Source organism: Accipiter gentilis, chromosome 15, assembly GCF_929443795.1.
Source record: "Accipiter gentilis chromosome 15, bAccGen1.1, whole genome shotgun sequence".
NCBI lineage: Eukaryota > Metazoa > Chordata > Aves > Accipitriformes > Accipitridae > Astur > Astur gentilis.
In genome coordinates, this window is record NC_064894.1 from 26,701,882 (window position 1) to 26,718,948 (window position 17,067).

The 17,067-nt window shown below is 39.7% G+C and overlaps 1 protein-coding gene across 1 annotated transcript in view; it reads right to left on the reverse strand.

Moving 5' to 3' along the window:
• The window catches only part of CEP85L (centrosomal protein 85 like), a 122,129-nt gene that overhangs the window by 72,227 nt on the left and 32,835 nt on the right, over positions 1-17,067 (reverse strand). The window contains exon 3 of the mRNA XM_049817914.1: positions 980-1,743. Coding sequence (XP_049673871.1) covers positions 980-1,743 — 764 coding nt within the window. The remainder of the gene's footprint in view (positions 1-979; positions 1,744-17,067) is intronic.

Here is a 17,067-nt window from a genome sequence, read left to right on the forward strand (position 1 = left end):
GCTACCTGCAACAATGTCAGGTTTTTAAAGAGACCCTTAAGGATTACTATTGGTTTGACCATACTAATTGGCTCCATTTTTTTTAAGCTTAAAAAAAAATCCAGACCACCGTTAAGAGCTAAATTGGATCTTAAGAATCATTAAACTTGTCAGTCTTTCCTTCAATATACAATGCAAGAAACAACAAAATTTGAGCACAACACTTTGTAAATTGCTTAATATTTCTTCAGGCTGGAGAAAACAGGGAATTTGCACCAAGTTTACCCACATAGGTAAACCTGGACTTTTAGATTTTTAATACTGCCTTCCTTCACAAGCTATCTTTTCCCATTAGGGGAAGAGCTAGAAACACAGATTGTGAATTATCATGTTAGAATAGGTTATCTCTCTTAAAACCACGTGCTTGACATTTTCTCTATGAAAATACTTCAAGTATGACACATAAAGCCCACATTTTATTTTATTTAAATAAAACATATTCATTGACTACTATTAGTTGATTCTAGTTGATTTAATTAGTTAAAAAATAAGCAGTAATATCAAACTGAATTCAGTTTAAGTGCTAGGCATAGTGAGACTGAGTATTCATCCTTGCAGTACACAGGAGTCATTCTTATTTTGCTGAATGCAAAAAATGCAGCCTTCTTAGTAAAGCCATTAAGATCAAAATGCATTCACATTTCTCCCACTACACTGTGACCAGACTCTCTTAAGAACTACTGAAAACGTTCCTTGATGAACCTCTTACTGGGTCGAGCTTCAGAAAAAAGATGCTAGTCTCATGCAGACAGGCACCCGTTGGCAGTCAGGTAATACTGAGAAACGAGCAGCAGCATCCCCAATCAAAGTTTAAAAACATCATCACCTGGTTAAGAGGACCTGTTCCCTTTCCTGTTTTATTAAAAACTGCCCGATATTATTCCTCAGGTATAACACATGATGCCACATGATGGCAGCAAAAGCCAAGCTTTGGCCTTACCTGCACAGGCTGGTCACCTGTTCTAAAATCTTCAAGCTGCTGCACATGCCATGCAGCTACACCGTAGGGCTCCTCAGCAGTCCTGCAGTCCAGGGGATTTGCACGTAACTGTTCTTTAAGCCACATTTGAGTCCTCACTGCTGGCTGTATGGGAGCTCCGCTCACAGCCTGTTGTCCGAGAGTTGCATATCTCTGTCCGAAGGCTTCACAACCGGCTGCCGTAGGTTTGCTTTCAGGTAAGGCACTGTAGGTCAAGTCTAAGGCATGTCTCCTACTTGAGGAATCTGAAACAAAATCGTCTTTGCTGCACGTTTCAAATTTGTATTTGCAGTCCAGTAGAGAAGATCGCTTTTTCCCAATTTCTTTGTCCTCAATTTTTAGCAACTCCATGCTATCGTGCAAACAACCTGGCCCGTTTGTCCTTAATTGTGGTGACACAGCTTTGTCTGTACTAGCTCTGGAGTCCGCTGAGTGACTACTGCCATCTTGGCTGAAGGTATTTGGTGAGCTGAGTTTAGACAAGGAGGACCATTTTCTTACAGGTCTTGCATCTTTCATGTCAAGAGAATTGTCCAGGGCACCCTGATTTCGGCCTCCTCCTGACCGTACAAAGCTTGTACTCCATTTTGAGCCATCAGACTTGAAAGCTTCCCTGTGTTTGGAAAGCGAAGAGCTGGCATTAGACGGCATCACATGGGCAGTGGGAATAGAAACCAGTGATCGGCTGGGCTTAAACGAGGATGTACCACTTGAAGTTGAATGATCTGGGAAGAGAGATTTATCACGTAATTAAGTACAATACAGAACTCACATTAACATCACTGCCCAGAGAACAAAACATCCAATTCAAGGTGAAATACAAAAATAGAAGGAAGCAGGTTTCTTGACAAAATAGGGTCTTCTAAATCATTCAAGATTATGAGAATGTAAACCTATTAAAGCGGGAGGTTTTCAAATTTATTTTGCTCAGCTGCTATCATTAGAAAAAGAGAACTGTACTAAGCGGTGGCAACAGCAGCTCCAGATACAATTCTCAGGCTGCGAGCAGAAGGCAGCGTTCATTCCCCAGCTTTAAAGTGGCAGGCTGGATTTCTCCCCTACCCCACATAATATTAAGTAGCTTCTACATCACAAGTGGTAGAGATACCACAATTCAGGAGCCCCAGGGCTGGTTCCTCTTTCCAACACCCCTCTTCTCATTTTTTAAAGGCAAAGCAATCCACTAAATGCACTTTTTAAAATGGCACTGCTGGAGATGAGCCAGTTTAATGACGGCCTCTTAGACGGAACGATTCATCCCTTTTGGATCTCGCTGATTTCAAACTACATTTCCTGTGCTAGTTTTGGCTGGGATAGAGTTAATTTTCTTCACAGTAGCTGGTATAGTGCCATGTTTTGGATCTGTGCTGAAAACAGCGTTGGTAACCCAGAGATGTTTTCATTCCTGCTGAGCAGGGCTCACCCAGAGCCGAGGGCTGTTCTGCTCCTCACCCCACCCCACCAGCGAGCAGGCTGGGGGGGCACAAGGGGTTGGAGGGGACACAGCCGGGACAGCTGACCCCGACTGACCCAAGGGGTATCCCAGACCGTGGGATGTCATGCTCAGCAATAAAACTAGAGGGATGTTGGCAGGGGGGCCATTGCTTGGGGACTGGCTGGGCATCGGTCAGTCGGTCATGAGCAATTCTTTTCATTTGCATCACTTGTCTTTCTTGGGTTTTAGTTCTGTTATTTTCCTTTTCCTTAATTTTTTTAATTATTAAACTGTTTTTACCTCAACCAAGGAGTTTTTTCACTTTTACACTTCCAGTACTCTCCCCCATCCCATCGGCAGTGGGGGGAGAGGAGTGAGTGAGCAGCTGTGTGGTGCTTAGTGGCCAGCTAGTGTTAAACCACGACACTTCCCCGGGTGACTTGCTAAAAAACAAGATTCTGAAAAATTTCCAGACCCATTTAGGTTTTGTGTTATTTACAGACCCAAATACAACATCACACAGAAACTGTGTGTAGCATAATTTATGAAATATATCCCAAGCTGAAGTATCAAGAACAGAGAAAACGGTGAGCTGATACTTGGGAAGGGATGGAAAAGCAAAGATGAGAGAGGTAAAGGAGAGGTTACTGGGGACTGGCTGAGAGCTCTCATGCCCAGTGACATGTGCTTAGCATCACAGGCTATGGACAACCAGAAATAAACAGCTAATCCTCTCATTAGAGGATCAGCTCCCACCAAGTCACATGGCTGCACCTTAGCAAGCTCATATTGCTCGTTAGGTTCATGGCAGATAGACAGAATGAAATTGCTCTAATTAAAAGATTCTTTTGGGGTTCTTTTTGCCAAATGCAAGACAGATATACTCTTCTTATTTCTCTCATGCTAACCTAGAGAGAACTTATTTCTTTGGGATTTGTCATCTGGTACAAGAGTTCACAGTGGGACCATTAAAAAGAAAAAAAAAAATTGCTGTAGAAGTACAACTGGCATACCCAGTTTGACAGCTACACTAGGTTAATGGGATTTGGTGAAAGCCAGAACACATTAACTGGACACACTTTCAAAGGATATATTTGACTCAATATATCATGCCACAGATAGGAAAAAGAAGAGCACTTCCAGTGGTGCAACAACTTTTAAAAATGGTAGCGCTTCTTTTTTGACGTATCCAAATAACGATATCCTTACCCCCAACTTGAATACTCCTCCCTGTTTGGGACCGGACTTCCTCACTCCTTGCACTTACAGCACAACACAAAATAATGTAGCCCTACAGCCACACTCCTCATGAGAAAAATGCATTATAGCCCACAAAATAATAACCAGTTCCTTGATTGACAGCTGTTTATTACTTGCTTGTCTTCTGGCTCCTAAGAAGACAGATATTCTTGCTGAAGCCTTCCTGCCTCCTAAGGAGTCACTACTGCCCCACTATATACCCTCCCGTTTCAATGCATAAGCTCACACCACACTGTCTCTTGCCTCTACCCAGCCACCTATGTTCACAGCAGTTACAGAACATAGTCATCTTTAAGACTTGACCAAACTGCCAGACAGACCAGCAATTTAAGAGTTATTCATGGGGTGCTGATGATGGCCACAAAATACACACAGATGCTCACATTAGTGAAATGGAGAGCAGAATACTACCAGCTCGTTACCTGATGGATCATGTTGCTAATAAATGTGAGGTACCATTTTTTTACATGCAAGTTGAAAGACCTTCCCTCCACCCTGCACTTCTTCCTTAAAAACTCTATACTGCAGAAAGAAACATTTTCCTAGAGAGTTTTCTCTGTCTTGATACTGCTCAAGAGGTGGGCCATGTTAAAGAGGAAGACAGAAGGCCACACAACCCATTTCAAGTGGAAGGAATCATGGTCTTCCGACCAAGCACATTTGTGCCCACAGCTATTGCACCAGCGGAGACAGTGATATGCAACACTACAAGTTCCCAAAATTGTGATATGCCCATCACATGTAACCAATCTGCCTGTGCCAGGTGCAGTTATCAAATTCTCTCAGCTCTGCCTTCCTGTCTTCTCCCACAGCACAGTGGATGTGCACAGGTAGCCGCTACAGATCAGGTACATCGTGCTACAACGTGTAGCAGGGGCTGCCAGCTTCCAGCCCTGCTCTGCACCACAAATAAAGGTACTCGGCCATCTCTGGCTGAGGATGTGAGAGCAGTGACAAGAAGGTGAAAGAGGTGTATCTGACATGATGGAGCTGGAGTCTCAAGCATATATATTGTGAGATTGAAAGCACAGAGTTAAGAGTCCTGCTTTCTGGGAGCATGCAGCAGAAGAGCAGGGAGAAGAGACTCCTGCTCTCCTCCTGCTCTCCTAGGGAGAGACAGTAGGAAGGAAAAACACACAGTAGAAGGAAATGCACCTCTTCTTGTACAGGTACTCCTTAGCCAGAGGCTGCTGCCTGTCTAACACTCAAGCAAACTAACTTTTGTATTGTACCTTACCCAGAAGCTGAAGCTGACACAGCACAAAGTCAGTCCTGCAAAGGAAGCAGCCACAGGTTTTTTATATCCAAAGAAAATAAGAGTATATGAGGATTCAAAAACAACTGACTGTGGGTACCTATGTTTTAGGCTATGCATATTTCTATGAGTAGAAATGTCACATCTGCAAGAGAAAGGTAAGAAAAGAAACCCTATCTGTATGCATGTATCTGTAAAAGTTAAATACAGTTCCATCACAAAAAAAGTTATAGTAGTATTTAATATAGCATTTTCAGTCTGGAATACTGACTTAATGTTGCCTACTGACATCTTCAAACTAGAATTAAAAACAATAATAATTAGAAGCATACAATCTCCTTCACCTGTTTTTATTACAAGTACAGCTACTCGTATGTGGTAATTTTTATTCTTCCTTGTTCTACTCTAAATTTAAGCCCTAAGTTAGAGTTAAACTTCTTTTCCTCACTTTTGATTCTAAACTCTTCAAGCAGATTTAAACTTGGAATGCCACCTACATTCAACTACAGCTGATGGATGTCTCTGATAATTTGCCTCAAAGTGAAACACAGCAATTTTGGCTTCAAGTTGTCCTAATTAGTCTTCCCATTAATGCTCACTGAAACATATGAGAAAATTCACACTTTTTCTTACAGCATATTGCTTCAGTCTGCCTTGACTGCAGGCTCAGCTGGAAAGGGAGCCCATCCGCATTCTCAAACATCTCCTCAACACAAACACCCATGAAATTCAGAAATTTCATTGAAAATAGGAGAGAATTCAGAAAGCACCATAGAACTTAAGAGACATTGCTTCTGTAGTTGTGGGAATAAGCTCCATTGGGCCAAATCCTGCCAAAGACTATTTTATGCAAGCAGTGGGTTTTTCACTTCCATACAGTTGGGGTAGGCAAATGCCTGGTTCAGAATTAGAAGTGCTCTCTTTTCAGCATTACTCAATTTTTACTTCATTGAACTAGTATTTATCTGAAGATTACAAACAGTCTTAAACATGGCTTGTGTACCTCCAGAGTCTTTTAATGCTTAAGACTGCTCTCATTAATGAAAACTTAATGAGACAGGAGAAAAAAAAAAAAAATATATATATATATAGCTAATTGCTACTGGCTTTCCTTTGAACAGCATCAAGCTTGTATGTCAAATTTTGCTTTTCAATTAACTTAACAAATTTTTGGGGGGCCCACCACAAAGCTCCCTAGAGCACTTTTCTAATAGGCATGACATTTTAATACCTGGTCCAATACTTCCCAAGCCACATAAATTAGAAAACTGAAAAAATTCTGTTTTAAAAACATGCTACAAGATTTCTACCACGTAATAACAGCAGATGGAATAAAAGTGAAGAGCATTTCATGTGGCTTTCTTATGACCTCGTGTTACACTTCTGAACTATTTCATTACTGCATATCTGGCATAGAAAATAATGTACCAGCACCAATTTTGGTCTTAATAAAAACCTAATCACAGGGAGAGAGCATAGCAGACACTTTCTTCTGAAGAAAGGGGAGAAGAAAGAAACCCTCCAATATAAAGTTAATGAACTCCTCCTACTCATTTACATTTTCCCGTGCTACGCTTTTTAAATCACCAGTGACAACTACGTTTATCGTAACTAGAAGAAAAATTCTGAAGCCATTTCTCAGCCCAGATACACACCACCATCATTCAACTACTTAAAATCCTTATCTGTTGCCCAATGGTCAGTCATAACATATAAGAGACAGAGAAGGTTCACTGTAACCCTGAACAACTTCTAAGAACAACTATAAGAACCCTCATCTACAAGATATTCATGTTTATGTGACAATTTCTTCACTGCTCCCAGTAAGATATCATCGAACAACAGCAGAGCAATCAGCTAATACAGTTACCCAATACTAATCAAAACCAAAATGCACATGATGCCTATGTTTATGGGATGCATGTGTATCTAATGCCACTGAAAACAGAGAACCTTCGTTGTGTGAAAGACTTTGAAATTTGATATTTTATCCAGGGTATAATTAGAAAGTCCTGACCATGGAGAAAAACACCAGTATTAAAAACAGCTGACCTTCTCTTTCTGCCCTCCCCTCACACACCCCCAAAACACTGACACAGATTACCACAATCCAGGAAAATAAATTGAATTATTCTTAATAACTGAGCAGAAGATAAATGGGGGAAGTCAAGCCTCTATTATACAAATTGAAGGTCTTGAATCTGGCCTCAGTTTAGTGTACATAAGTTCTTAATTTGTTATAGGATGTCGGTTCTTCTGAATGCTGCTCTGAACTGTTCTGTAACTCTTAACTGCATGGACCCCAGCAACAAGCCACAAACAATTCCAGCGTCCAACATACGACTTATTGAAGCGGCTGTGAGTCTTCACTCTATCATGCAAGCATGTGGCTGCCCCCCAGAAATCTTGTCCAAAAAAGCTGCTTTCAACAGCAGCAGTATCTAACTCTCCTGGGAGCTGGTCAAAAAACAAAGACCATGGATGATGTGCCATGACAGCAGTATTTATGCTACACGTGAGTTCCCCCCTACCTACCTACTTACAGATCGGACTAGACTTAATGCAGCATAGATAATCAGATGAGCCAACTGAGAAATTTCAAAATGGACCGGCAGGAGGCCGACCCTAGCAAAAAGCCCTGAAGAGACTGACGACTCAACCTCCAGAAGCAAAAGCACGCCTTTCCAGGGTGCAGTAGCAGTCACAGAACAGTTTGGGTTTGGTTGGTTCATTTTGGCTGGAAGGGTTTTTTGGGGAGGTTGGGAGGTTTTTTGTTGGGGTTTTGGGGGTGTTTTTTGGGGGTTTTTTGTTGGGTTTGTGTTTTTGTTTTTTTTTTTTTTTTTTTACACTGTCTAGAAATCTTCGCCATTTTTACAAGCCCTGTTCATATTACTTCCAGTTTATTATGTCAAAATATGAGGTGAATGAATGGAGGAAATCTCTGCAAATAAATCTCTTCCAAAGAATAAATACAAGCATGCATCACAGAAAGCTGTACCAGAAAAGGAAGCGCTGCGGACATAGGAGAAAACTGTTCAAACACTGAACAAGTTCTGTATGAGAAAGTGGGCCCAAAATCCTCATACAATTCATAAACAAATAATGGTTAGAAATGCTGTGTTTAAACAGCAAGGGACTAAAACAAAACAAATAACAAAAAACTTACTAGAGGGAAAATACAATTTAATACTATAATTAATTAATACTAATTTAAAATAAGACAATACTAAATACTAAAATACTTGCTGCCAGTAAACTGAGTTGCCTGTGTCATATCTATGCCTTCAAAGCAAAAACAGTCATGTAGCGTTCAGAAGCAAGTTCAATTAATGTTATTTGGAAAAAAGAAGCAAGTTCACTGGCTTTTACCATCACCAGTTACTGTACTGGCAGTGCCGATCAGAACTGTTTTACCTAAGAAGTGGATAGCAAACTCCAAGTCAGTTCTACTTTATTTCAAACTAATTCCTGTAGAATCTTCTGTAATCTACTGTGCTGCATACCAAAAGAATGCAAGTTGTACCTAAAAACTTAATAGTTTTAAAAGTTGAAGTCCTTTAAAATCTACATAATTCACAAAGAGTACAAACAGTACAACCTGAATAATGCAAATGAAAACTGAAGAGGTTGCAGCTGAGACAGAATTTTCAGAAACCAAAGCAATTTTGTTGTTTTTCTTACTTCCCTTCAAACAGCATCATCACGGAGTAAGTTGTATGATAAAATACTGGTAAAGCTACTACCCCTAAGCAATGCTATTGTAGAGAGATGGAAGAAGGAACAAATGGTAGGTCAGCCTCACGGGCCTCCAACAACCTACAAAAATCAAACAATACTACAAGAAGAGTTTAAAGCATTTTTAGTAAACAGAGCAGAAAGCAGTGCTGGAAAGAGTAAAAGCTGTATGCAGAAGTACCAGGGTAGCATACACACTTATCCAAGGAAGTAAACTCAGAGGAAACACTGAGTTAATCTAGTTAATCTAGCAAATGTTAAACAGCTTCTCAGACACCCTTACGAACAAAAGGAATACTACGTACATATGAAATTCTTTAACAGAAACTTGCCTAACATATCCCATCTAACTTACTATGAACTGGCCATTTGGTATCATCTTCATTATCCTCCTCCACTACAGTTAATGACTTTCCTTTTTTCCATTTGCAACATGTCACTCATTTCCACAACCATTTTGGCAAACGTCCAGCAACAAGGACACGCAATTAAATGATACAGTGGACCACGTGGAAAGACAGCATCTTTGTATGATCTCCCCTTAGCACTACAAATCAGTCTCTGCATTCCAGTGGCCATTTCAAGAGCCAAAATTCCTAATTCCATCACTTAAGTTAGTTGACAAGTGACAATCTGAATATCTTTCCACAGAATTGCACATGGGTCACCAAACCAGAATCAGTGCAAAAATGAAGCACACAATGGAGATCATACATTTGATTTGATCATACATTATCAGTTTAAAAACCAGGAAAAGAGACTAGCTCAGCAGAAAGTGTTTTCTCCTATGTTCCATTGCAGTCAGGTTTGAAGTTAAAGTTCCCAATATCAACCGAAGTTAAAAGACATTTAGTAGAACTACCTGTCATCCAAACCATCCCTCATTAAAAATTAATACACATGTCCCTGAAATATATAGCTGATTTTTTTTGTGCAAGAAGATATCAGGTAAAATGATCCAAATCCTGCTTTAAAAAAAATGTTCCTGTAAACTAGCTGTTTGGCAATATCAATTATCACAAGTCTCAAATAATAAAAACTTTACAGTATATTTCAACAAATAAACCTTAACAAAAACTTCTAACAACAGTTCGTGCTTTGCAACAGTTGACTTCAGGGAGATTGTACCAAGCCAGCGCAACAATTTTTGACAAGGGGAAAAAATACGAACTCCACAAGCAAACAAAAAAGGCAAAACACTTAAGTGGTTTTGCTCCTGGGATTTGCTGTGATAAAACTGAGGTTTTAACAGGCACCAGGTATATGCAGACAGAGAGAAAAAAGAGAAGAAAACCCCTAAGCCCCCAAAGTATCACATACACACCAAGTACTGCCATTGTGGTTAAGGGATCTTAACATAACCAATATTTTAAGATTTAATGTAAAATAGTACTGCCTACTAATACTTCTGTGAAGTGACAATTTGCCAAGCAATATCTAGGCTAATAATACTCATATGGGGAATCTACAACTCCAGAAGAGAAACATCTTCAAACAAATTTAACAACTTCCTACTCTTGAGCCAGATCTGGGTCAAATTAGCTGGCTCACATGAAGCCCACATTCAGAAGATGATTTAACAGGGCACTGAAAAGAAGGGTAGGGTAGCACTGTACAGACCGTGGGATGCTGCCACTCCCACAATAAAGTCAGGTATCAGTCCTATGCAACAAGGACAGCTTTAATGAAGTAGCACACAGTTCAAAAAGCAGCAGGTGAAATCTGTTTTACAGGAAAAGATTATTCGGCAGAGAAAAATAATTACAGCAGTCAACTACTTTTTCCTTACTGTACTCAACATTCCAGATGCCAGTGCTAGAGAAATGTGAAAGTACAGATTCATTAAAAGCACAGGTGGTAAATACAATGCTATGGGGTATTTAACTGAAGCAGAAAAGATTTCACAGACTGTATCTGATCAGAGTCTAAACAGCAGGTAAGGCCAAGAGCAAATTTCTACTCGTGTCGGTCACTAGAAACAAGTTAATCATACTGCTATTGGTCCAAGCTTACAGTGGCCATCTGCTTAATTAATCTACAAAGGCTAACCTAACTTACATAAAATCTCTTTAGATGAGAAAAGTGAGCATGTTAAGACAGAAGTATATCTTAAAAAGAATGAACTCATTTTACCAGAATACAATAAACCTTTTGATTTATGCATTTTGCCTCCTTATCCCAAGGATATCACACACCCACAGTCAATATAATTGTGATTTTTAGAAACACAACATAATAAAGGATGTTCTGAACAATCAATTTCAAAGTTAAACTTCCACAGCAGTAACTACCACACACACAAAGAGATAACCCATCCTCAATGCTTCTCTTTGTGTACCTCTCTGTCTACCAGCTCCTCAGCATTCAGCTTTAGTGCTGTTATTACTGCCAAACATAACAGTATCTGATAGAGAACTGTGCTACAGGATGTCCATAAGCTGCTATATGAGTACATGTAAGTAACATGCAACTGGCCACCACAAAATAGTAAAAAATACTATGTATAATATGTGGATGCCCTATGTAAAAGAAAGCAGAAACTGAACAATACAGAAATTTTGTACCCTGTAGAATCTATCTTTCTTTTCCACCATTCTGGAGCTATTTTTAAGAAACAGTTATATAACTGTAGAACAATTTTTAGATTAACAGGTTCTATTTTTTCCCCCCAGATAAGAGGATAAAGCAATATTCCGGAACAGCAGTCACGTAATCAGGCAACTTCATTTTGCTGAAATAAAAGTATGAGTGAAAACTTACACCGCCACAGGGATTTTTTTTTCCCTTTGTGGTTGGTTGTTTCTTTTTTTTTTAAAAAGTCTAGATCTTAACTTGCATTTGCCTTTTTATGAAGGCCATCTACAGCTTCCAATTCCAACAAGCACTTAACAGTGAAGACATGCAGAAATCAAATATCCCCCTAGGACCTTCATTAAAAGTAATGGCTAAAGGAAAAAAGAAAAAAAAACAACCACAGATGCCAATATATCTGTCTTCCTTCCTTTCTTAATTTGCAAGACACCTGTGCCACAAATACCACCTACTTCAACAGCCACCAGATACTGCCTCTTGCTGCATTACTTCATCCCCAGCTACAGATGACTCCAACAAAACAAAACAAAAAAAACCCAAAACAAAAAAAAAAAAAAAAAAAAAAAAAAAAAAAAAAACAAAACACGAAAAAAACCCAAAGGAGTAACTTGGCCCATCAGAACAGAAATCCACGCCTACCCTCCAGAGAGGGAAAATCCTAGGTATTTTCATTCTCTGTAAGAGAACATCCAGTAGCAGAAACATACTTACCCCTCCACTTTCCTATACCAAGACAGACAAAAGTTGTACTTTCCAGGCTCCCAAGGAAACTCATTGGTATTATCCTAACTCTCCACCTTACTCCAGGTGCTATCTCCAACAACAGCACTCCCAGATTAGCTAGGCTGATGCCCTTCAGCAGCAAAACCACCTCACCTAAGACATGAAGGGAAAAGGAGATGCATCTGAGGAGAGACTCAGGTGAGGAGAGTTAAGAGGCTTCCTCTAACTGAAGGGACCAAAGCAAAACCTGAGGGTTCCCACTGAGCACTATCATTCCATGCAGTTAAAACAGTGTTGTTGACCAACATGTATCCTTACATTTTATTCATAAATACAGGCAGAAACAGAGCCTACAATTTAATGTCAAGTAACTTTAGAAGGTTAAATCCCACTTTCAGCTTCCAAGGAGACAGGAGTTCCTGGCTACATTTTTGAGATCATTATCCACTACTGAAAGTTTAATCCCTGCTCCTACTAGAATGGTCTTTAGCTTAAAAGTATCTTCTTCAGACTCATCTGGTACCCATTCTGCTCACCACTAAGCAGTGGATCTCTTCTCTTGGTTCACAGCCCACCAAGAATAGCTCTTTCTAACAGGAGCAGCAGCTTTCAGCTTCATGCCAGGCTACACAAGTATGAAAGAGGAGACTTACCTTCATCTTCCTCATACTCCAACCCTATTTCCTCTACTGATTTCCCCTAGTTAAGCCTTACACACAGCAGTCATCTTCCCAGTTTACCCCTGCATTCTCACTTTGGGAACCCCAGCCCAAACACATAATCATAGAATAGAATCATTTAGGTTGGAAAAGACCCTTAAGATAATCGAGTCCATCCATTAACCTGACACTGCCAAGCCCACCACCACACCATGTCCCTAAGCGCCACATCTACATGTCTTAAATACCTCCAGGGATGGCGACTCCACCGCTTCCCTGGCAGCCTGTGCCAACACTTGATAACCCTTCCACGGGTGACCCTTCCACGTACCACACCGGCTTCCCTGCAATAAGAGCACGTGTATGAGCTTGCACCCAGATGCAAAAAGAAGTCCTTTCCCAGGCAGAAGCAGGTGCTGTAAGCAGCCACAGCAGTGAGGCTGCCACGGGTCCAGCGAGGCAAGAGGACCTGCTTGATGGCTTTCACACTGCTTCACAGCAGGACTGTCCCTGTCCATCTCCTTCCTCCTGCTGCAGACACAGGTCAGGCCAGGTCGCCAGACACAGCCAGCTTGCTGCAGCACTGCCGCTGCTCCGTACCACTTCGAGTGGTTCACGCACCGCGAGCGATTGACTTAATACGCTTTGGCAATGCCTGCATCAAGTGGTAATCCCTTCCAAGGGCCAGAAATCATCCCCAGGAATCCCAGAAATTCAACTGCTGCCTCAGGATAATTTAGCTCTCTGGAGAAGTCTCTCCCCTTCAGATGCTGATCTCCAAATGGTAACAGAATAATATGTTAACAGTAGCTTATCTTCAACCAGAATAGGTCTGCTGAGGACCTAGCAGTCCTGGTCTACATAATTACTTACCAAGACTTGGGAGAAAGCAAGATACTAAAAAAGAAAACAACAACAAAGCACCTATTTTAAAAAAAAGCTTAAAATAAATACTCAAAAGAGCAAAATACAATATTGCTGAAGTAAATCTAGCTCTCTACTTTCTAACTTTTAAATTCTTAGCTTTGTTACTCTACCCTTCATCTACTATACACAACTGTCTCCTTCCATTAAAGTTTCTTCCTTCCATTAAAGGTCTTTCTCCACATGTAGGTCAGCATCTGGAACCCAGTTTAGGTCATGGAGGATTAACCTTAAATTGCAATTGAGCATAGCTCTATAGCCTACAGAAGTCACTTTTTATACTTCAAAAATTAAGTACAATTATTCTTATTTCCCAAATGAAGAACAGAAGGCGAAAGTGTTACAGCAACTAGCCTAAGGTCACTTCGTAAACCTTACCTGCTTCCACCCACTGCTCTCTACGTCAAGCAATACTGGCTACCCTGGTACAATGTACGACTTCACAGATTCAAGCAGAACAAAAAGAAGGAATAAACTAGTGGGGAAGTGGCGGAAGACCCACCTGGAATTCTCAGCATTTTCCTATAGCAGCCAAAAACTTGGTACTTGCCAAAGGAATCTGATATTCCTATTACTAACAGAAACATTTCTGAAAGCAACAGCAGCAAGAAGATACGGAAAAGTTACCGAATTCCATCCTACAAAACTGATTACAATAAACAGATGTGGAAAAACCTCAGTTCTCCTGCACCATCTGGCTTTCACCATTTTGACTCTTGCTTCTCATACTTTCTTTTTTTGGACACACCTGTGAAGCCATGATACTAAGACTGATAATAACTGAATGTTGTTCCATTTCTAATACATGATTTATCTACAGCATGAAACAAAGGAGAGGAATTCACATTTCTGTAATGCCCATGAACGACCCTCCCTTCAAGACCTCCACCTTCCCCACACACACTCTGAAGACTTAATTTTGCTTTTTTTTGCAGGACAGTTGAAAGTTTGAGCAAATGTGAATAATACACTAGTAAAATTAGCAGTGTTAATTCAGAGGCTATATTCAGAACTAAATCTCACACCCTTAAAGGAGGATTTCTGTATTGTTAAAAAAAAAAAAAAAAAAAAAGCCTCCCCTCCAGAAGGGAACCATACTTCCTTATACTTCCACCATCAAAGAAGCCACAAAAGATAATTTTAAAGGCTGGAGGAAAAAAAACCAAACAAACAAAAAAACCCAACAACAACAAAAAAACAACAAAAAACACCACACCACCAAAAACAACTCATGCATGTAACCATCTGAATAATATTAAACCCTTAAGTCTTCCTAGAATATATATGCAGATCTTAATTCTAACTACTGTTTTGTCACCTGCTAGTAGTCTGTCTGTTAAGTAATGATAGTTATATACTCTTCATCTGAACCTGTATGTCACTTTTTTTAGAAATATTCTGAAAATTGAAGGCCATTTGTGTCCTTTGAAAAGGCTGGCCAAAAGATCTGATTTTAACTATCACCCATGCTTAAACAAACAGATACCAAATTAGGAGAGAAATGTATAACACCCAATAGTGTCTTTTACCCCAGCTTTTCATAATGAAAATATTTAGCTTTCCAAATAATTTCTAAAAAAAAAAAAAAAAAAAAAAAACAAACATTAACAGCAATTTATTACTTCTGCATTCTTTCACTGGCAATTCTTTTCTAAAAAAGTTATTGTTTCTCCCCCCATGGCCTATGCCAGAGAGAAGATAGTTTAGTGCCCTGATGTTTCCATGATGCAGAAAATTTTATTAATTAGGACTCTACTAAAATGAAAGTGACAAATCCAACTAAATCTTAAGAGCAAGAAACTATAAGTCATTAATTATGATAAATGCTTTAAAAGAATGTTTCTCATCCTGAAAGACCAAAAGTTCCTTTGTCAATTTAGATATATGTCAGGCACCATTTGGTCCACCAAATCCACTCTCCCTGGTATGAAACACAACACTTCCTACAAATGATATAAACAGTCTCAGATTAAAAGACTTGATCCACTGTAAAGAACAGAACTGTAACCAAACTCCAACTTGCATATTTGAGATAATTTCTGTAGTCAATCAAGATAAAACATGCTAAAGCATTCAAAACAAAGAGACTACAACAGACACACACACACACACACACAGAGAAATCCTCCTCTAGTAAAGTTTTGGGGTTTGATCACCATAATTCTAAAAATCAGTTTGGCATCTTAATTCCCAACAGCATGGTTTACCCAGCACCTAAATGGGATGCTGGTTCAATGCCAACGCGCCTCCCTGAGTACCCACCGAATCGCCAGCAGCACCGACCACAGCCTTCACGTTTAAACAAAGCATATGATATGACATAAGAATTGCAGAGTTATTTTAAGTGCTGCTACCTGTAATGCTACCCAGTCTTCTGAGCACTAACTCCTAGACAATATTAAAACAGAAGAGGGGTTCTCTGTTTACAAACAGCTAACAAGCTTGAACACAAACAATCAGAATTACATTTTTCTTCAGAGTTTCGTGATCACTTCTCTCCGCACCCCATGAAAATTAGGAGACAGAGAGTTTGTATGTCCATTTTGTTTTCCAATGTGCAGTCACAAGTACAGAGCCAGAGGTGGGAGAGCAGAGAATGTTTCTATTGCTGCCTTTGATAATGGAAAGAATTTAGTTTATAAATTTATTTCCAGTTGTTGGCGCATATATTTGGATATTTATAGTACTCATCACTATGGTATCCAAGCACATTAGCAGCACTTTGACCCACGCAAAACAATAAAAAACTGTTTCTTCTCCGCTCTCCAACCTATTAAGAAACACCTCAGTTGTGGTATTACTAGCACAGCATGTTCCAGAAATTAAAAATAGGACTCTTAAAAAGCTAGACTCAACTTCAGATCTTACTTTTTGATCAAAACAAGCAGGGAACAAAGTATACCATAAGCCGGAGAAAACAGCTTACCAGGACCTGCTCTCTAGCTCTGAAATAAAGTCAGCTCCATAACCACTAGCTTAGAGAGTCTGAATTGTCTACTTACAGCAAGTATTTAAGTAAAAAAATTTGTCTAATGATGTTAATAATTGAAGTCATCTTTCACCCCAGAGAAACACAAGAGAGCCATTTTGCACAATGCAGTATCTAATGTGTTCTCCAGTGTTACCTAATAGCACCAGTAAATCCCTAACATGGCAAACTGTAATGGCATTCAGCCCACATCCAAGCTACCAGGATGAAATCTGAAACTCTGCAAAGGGTAGCATTTTAGAAGCTACATATATCTTCACATCACCACTCAAGTGGTAGAAGGCTATTAATGCACTTAAGCTTTAGAAGAGACATTGACACAAATGATTTTTGATAAGTCAAAACTACAGTGCTTCATATTCCATAAAATATTTTAATAATCAACCACTGCTACATTGCCTTTCGCATCTTGGGCTAGCGTTTGTAGGCAGATTAGGCACAATTACAAATATTGAAATGATGGAGCAGTGGAAACTG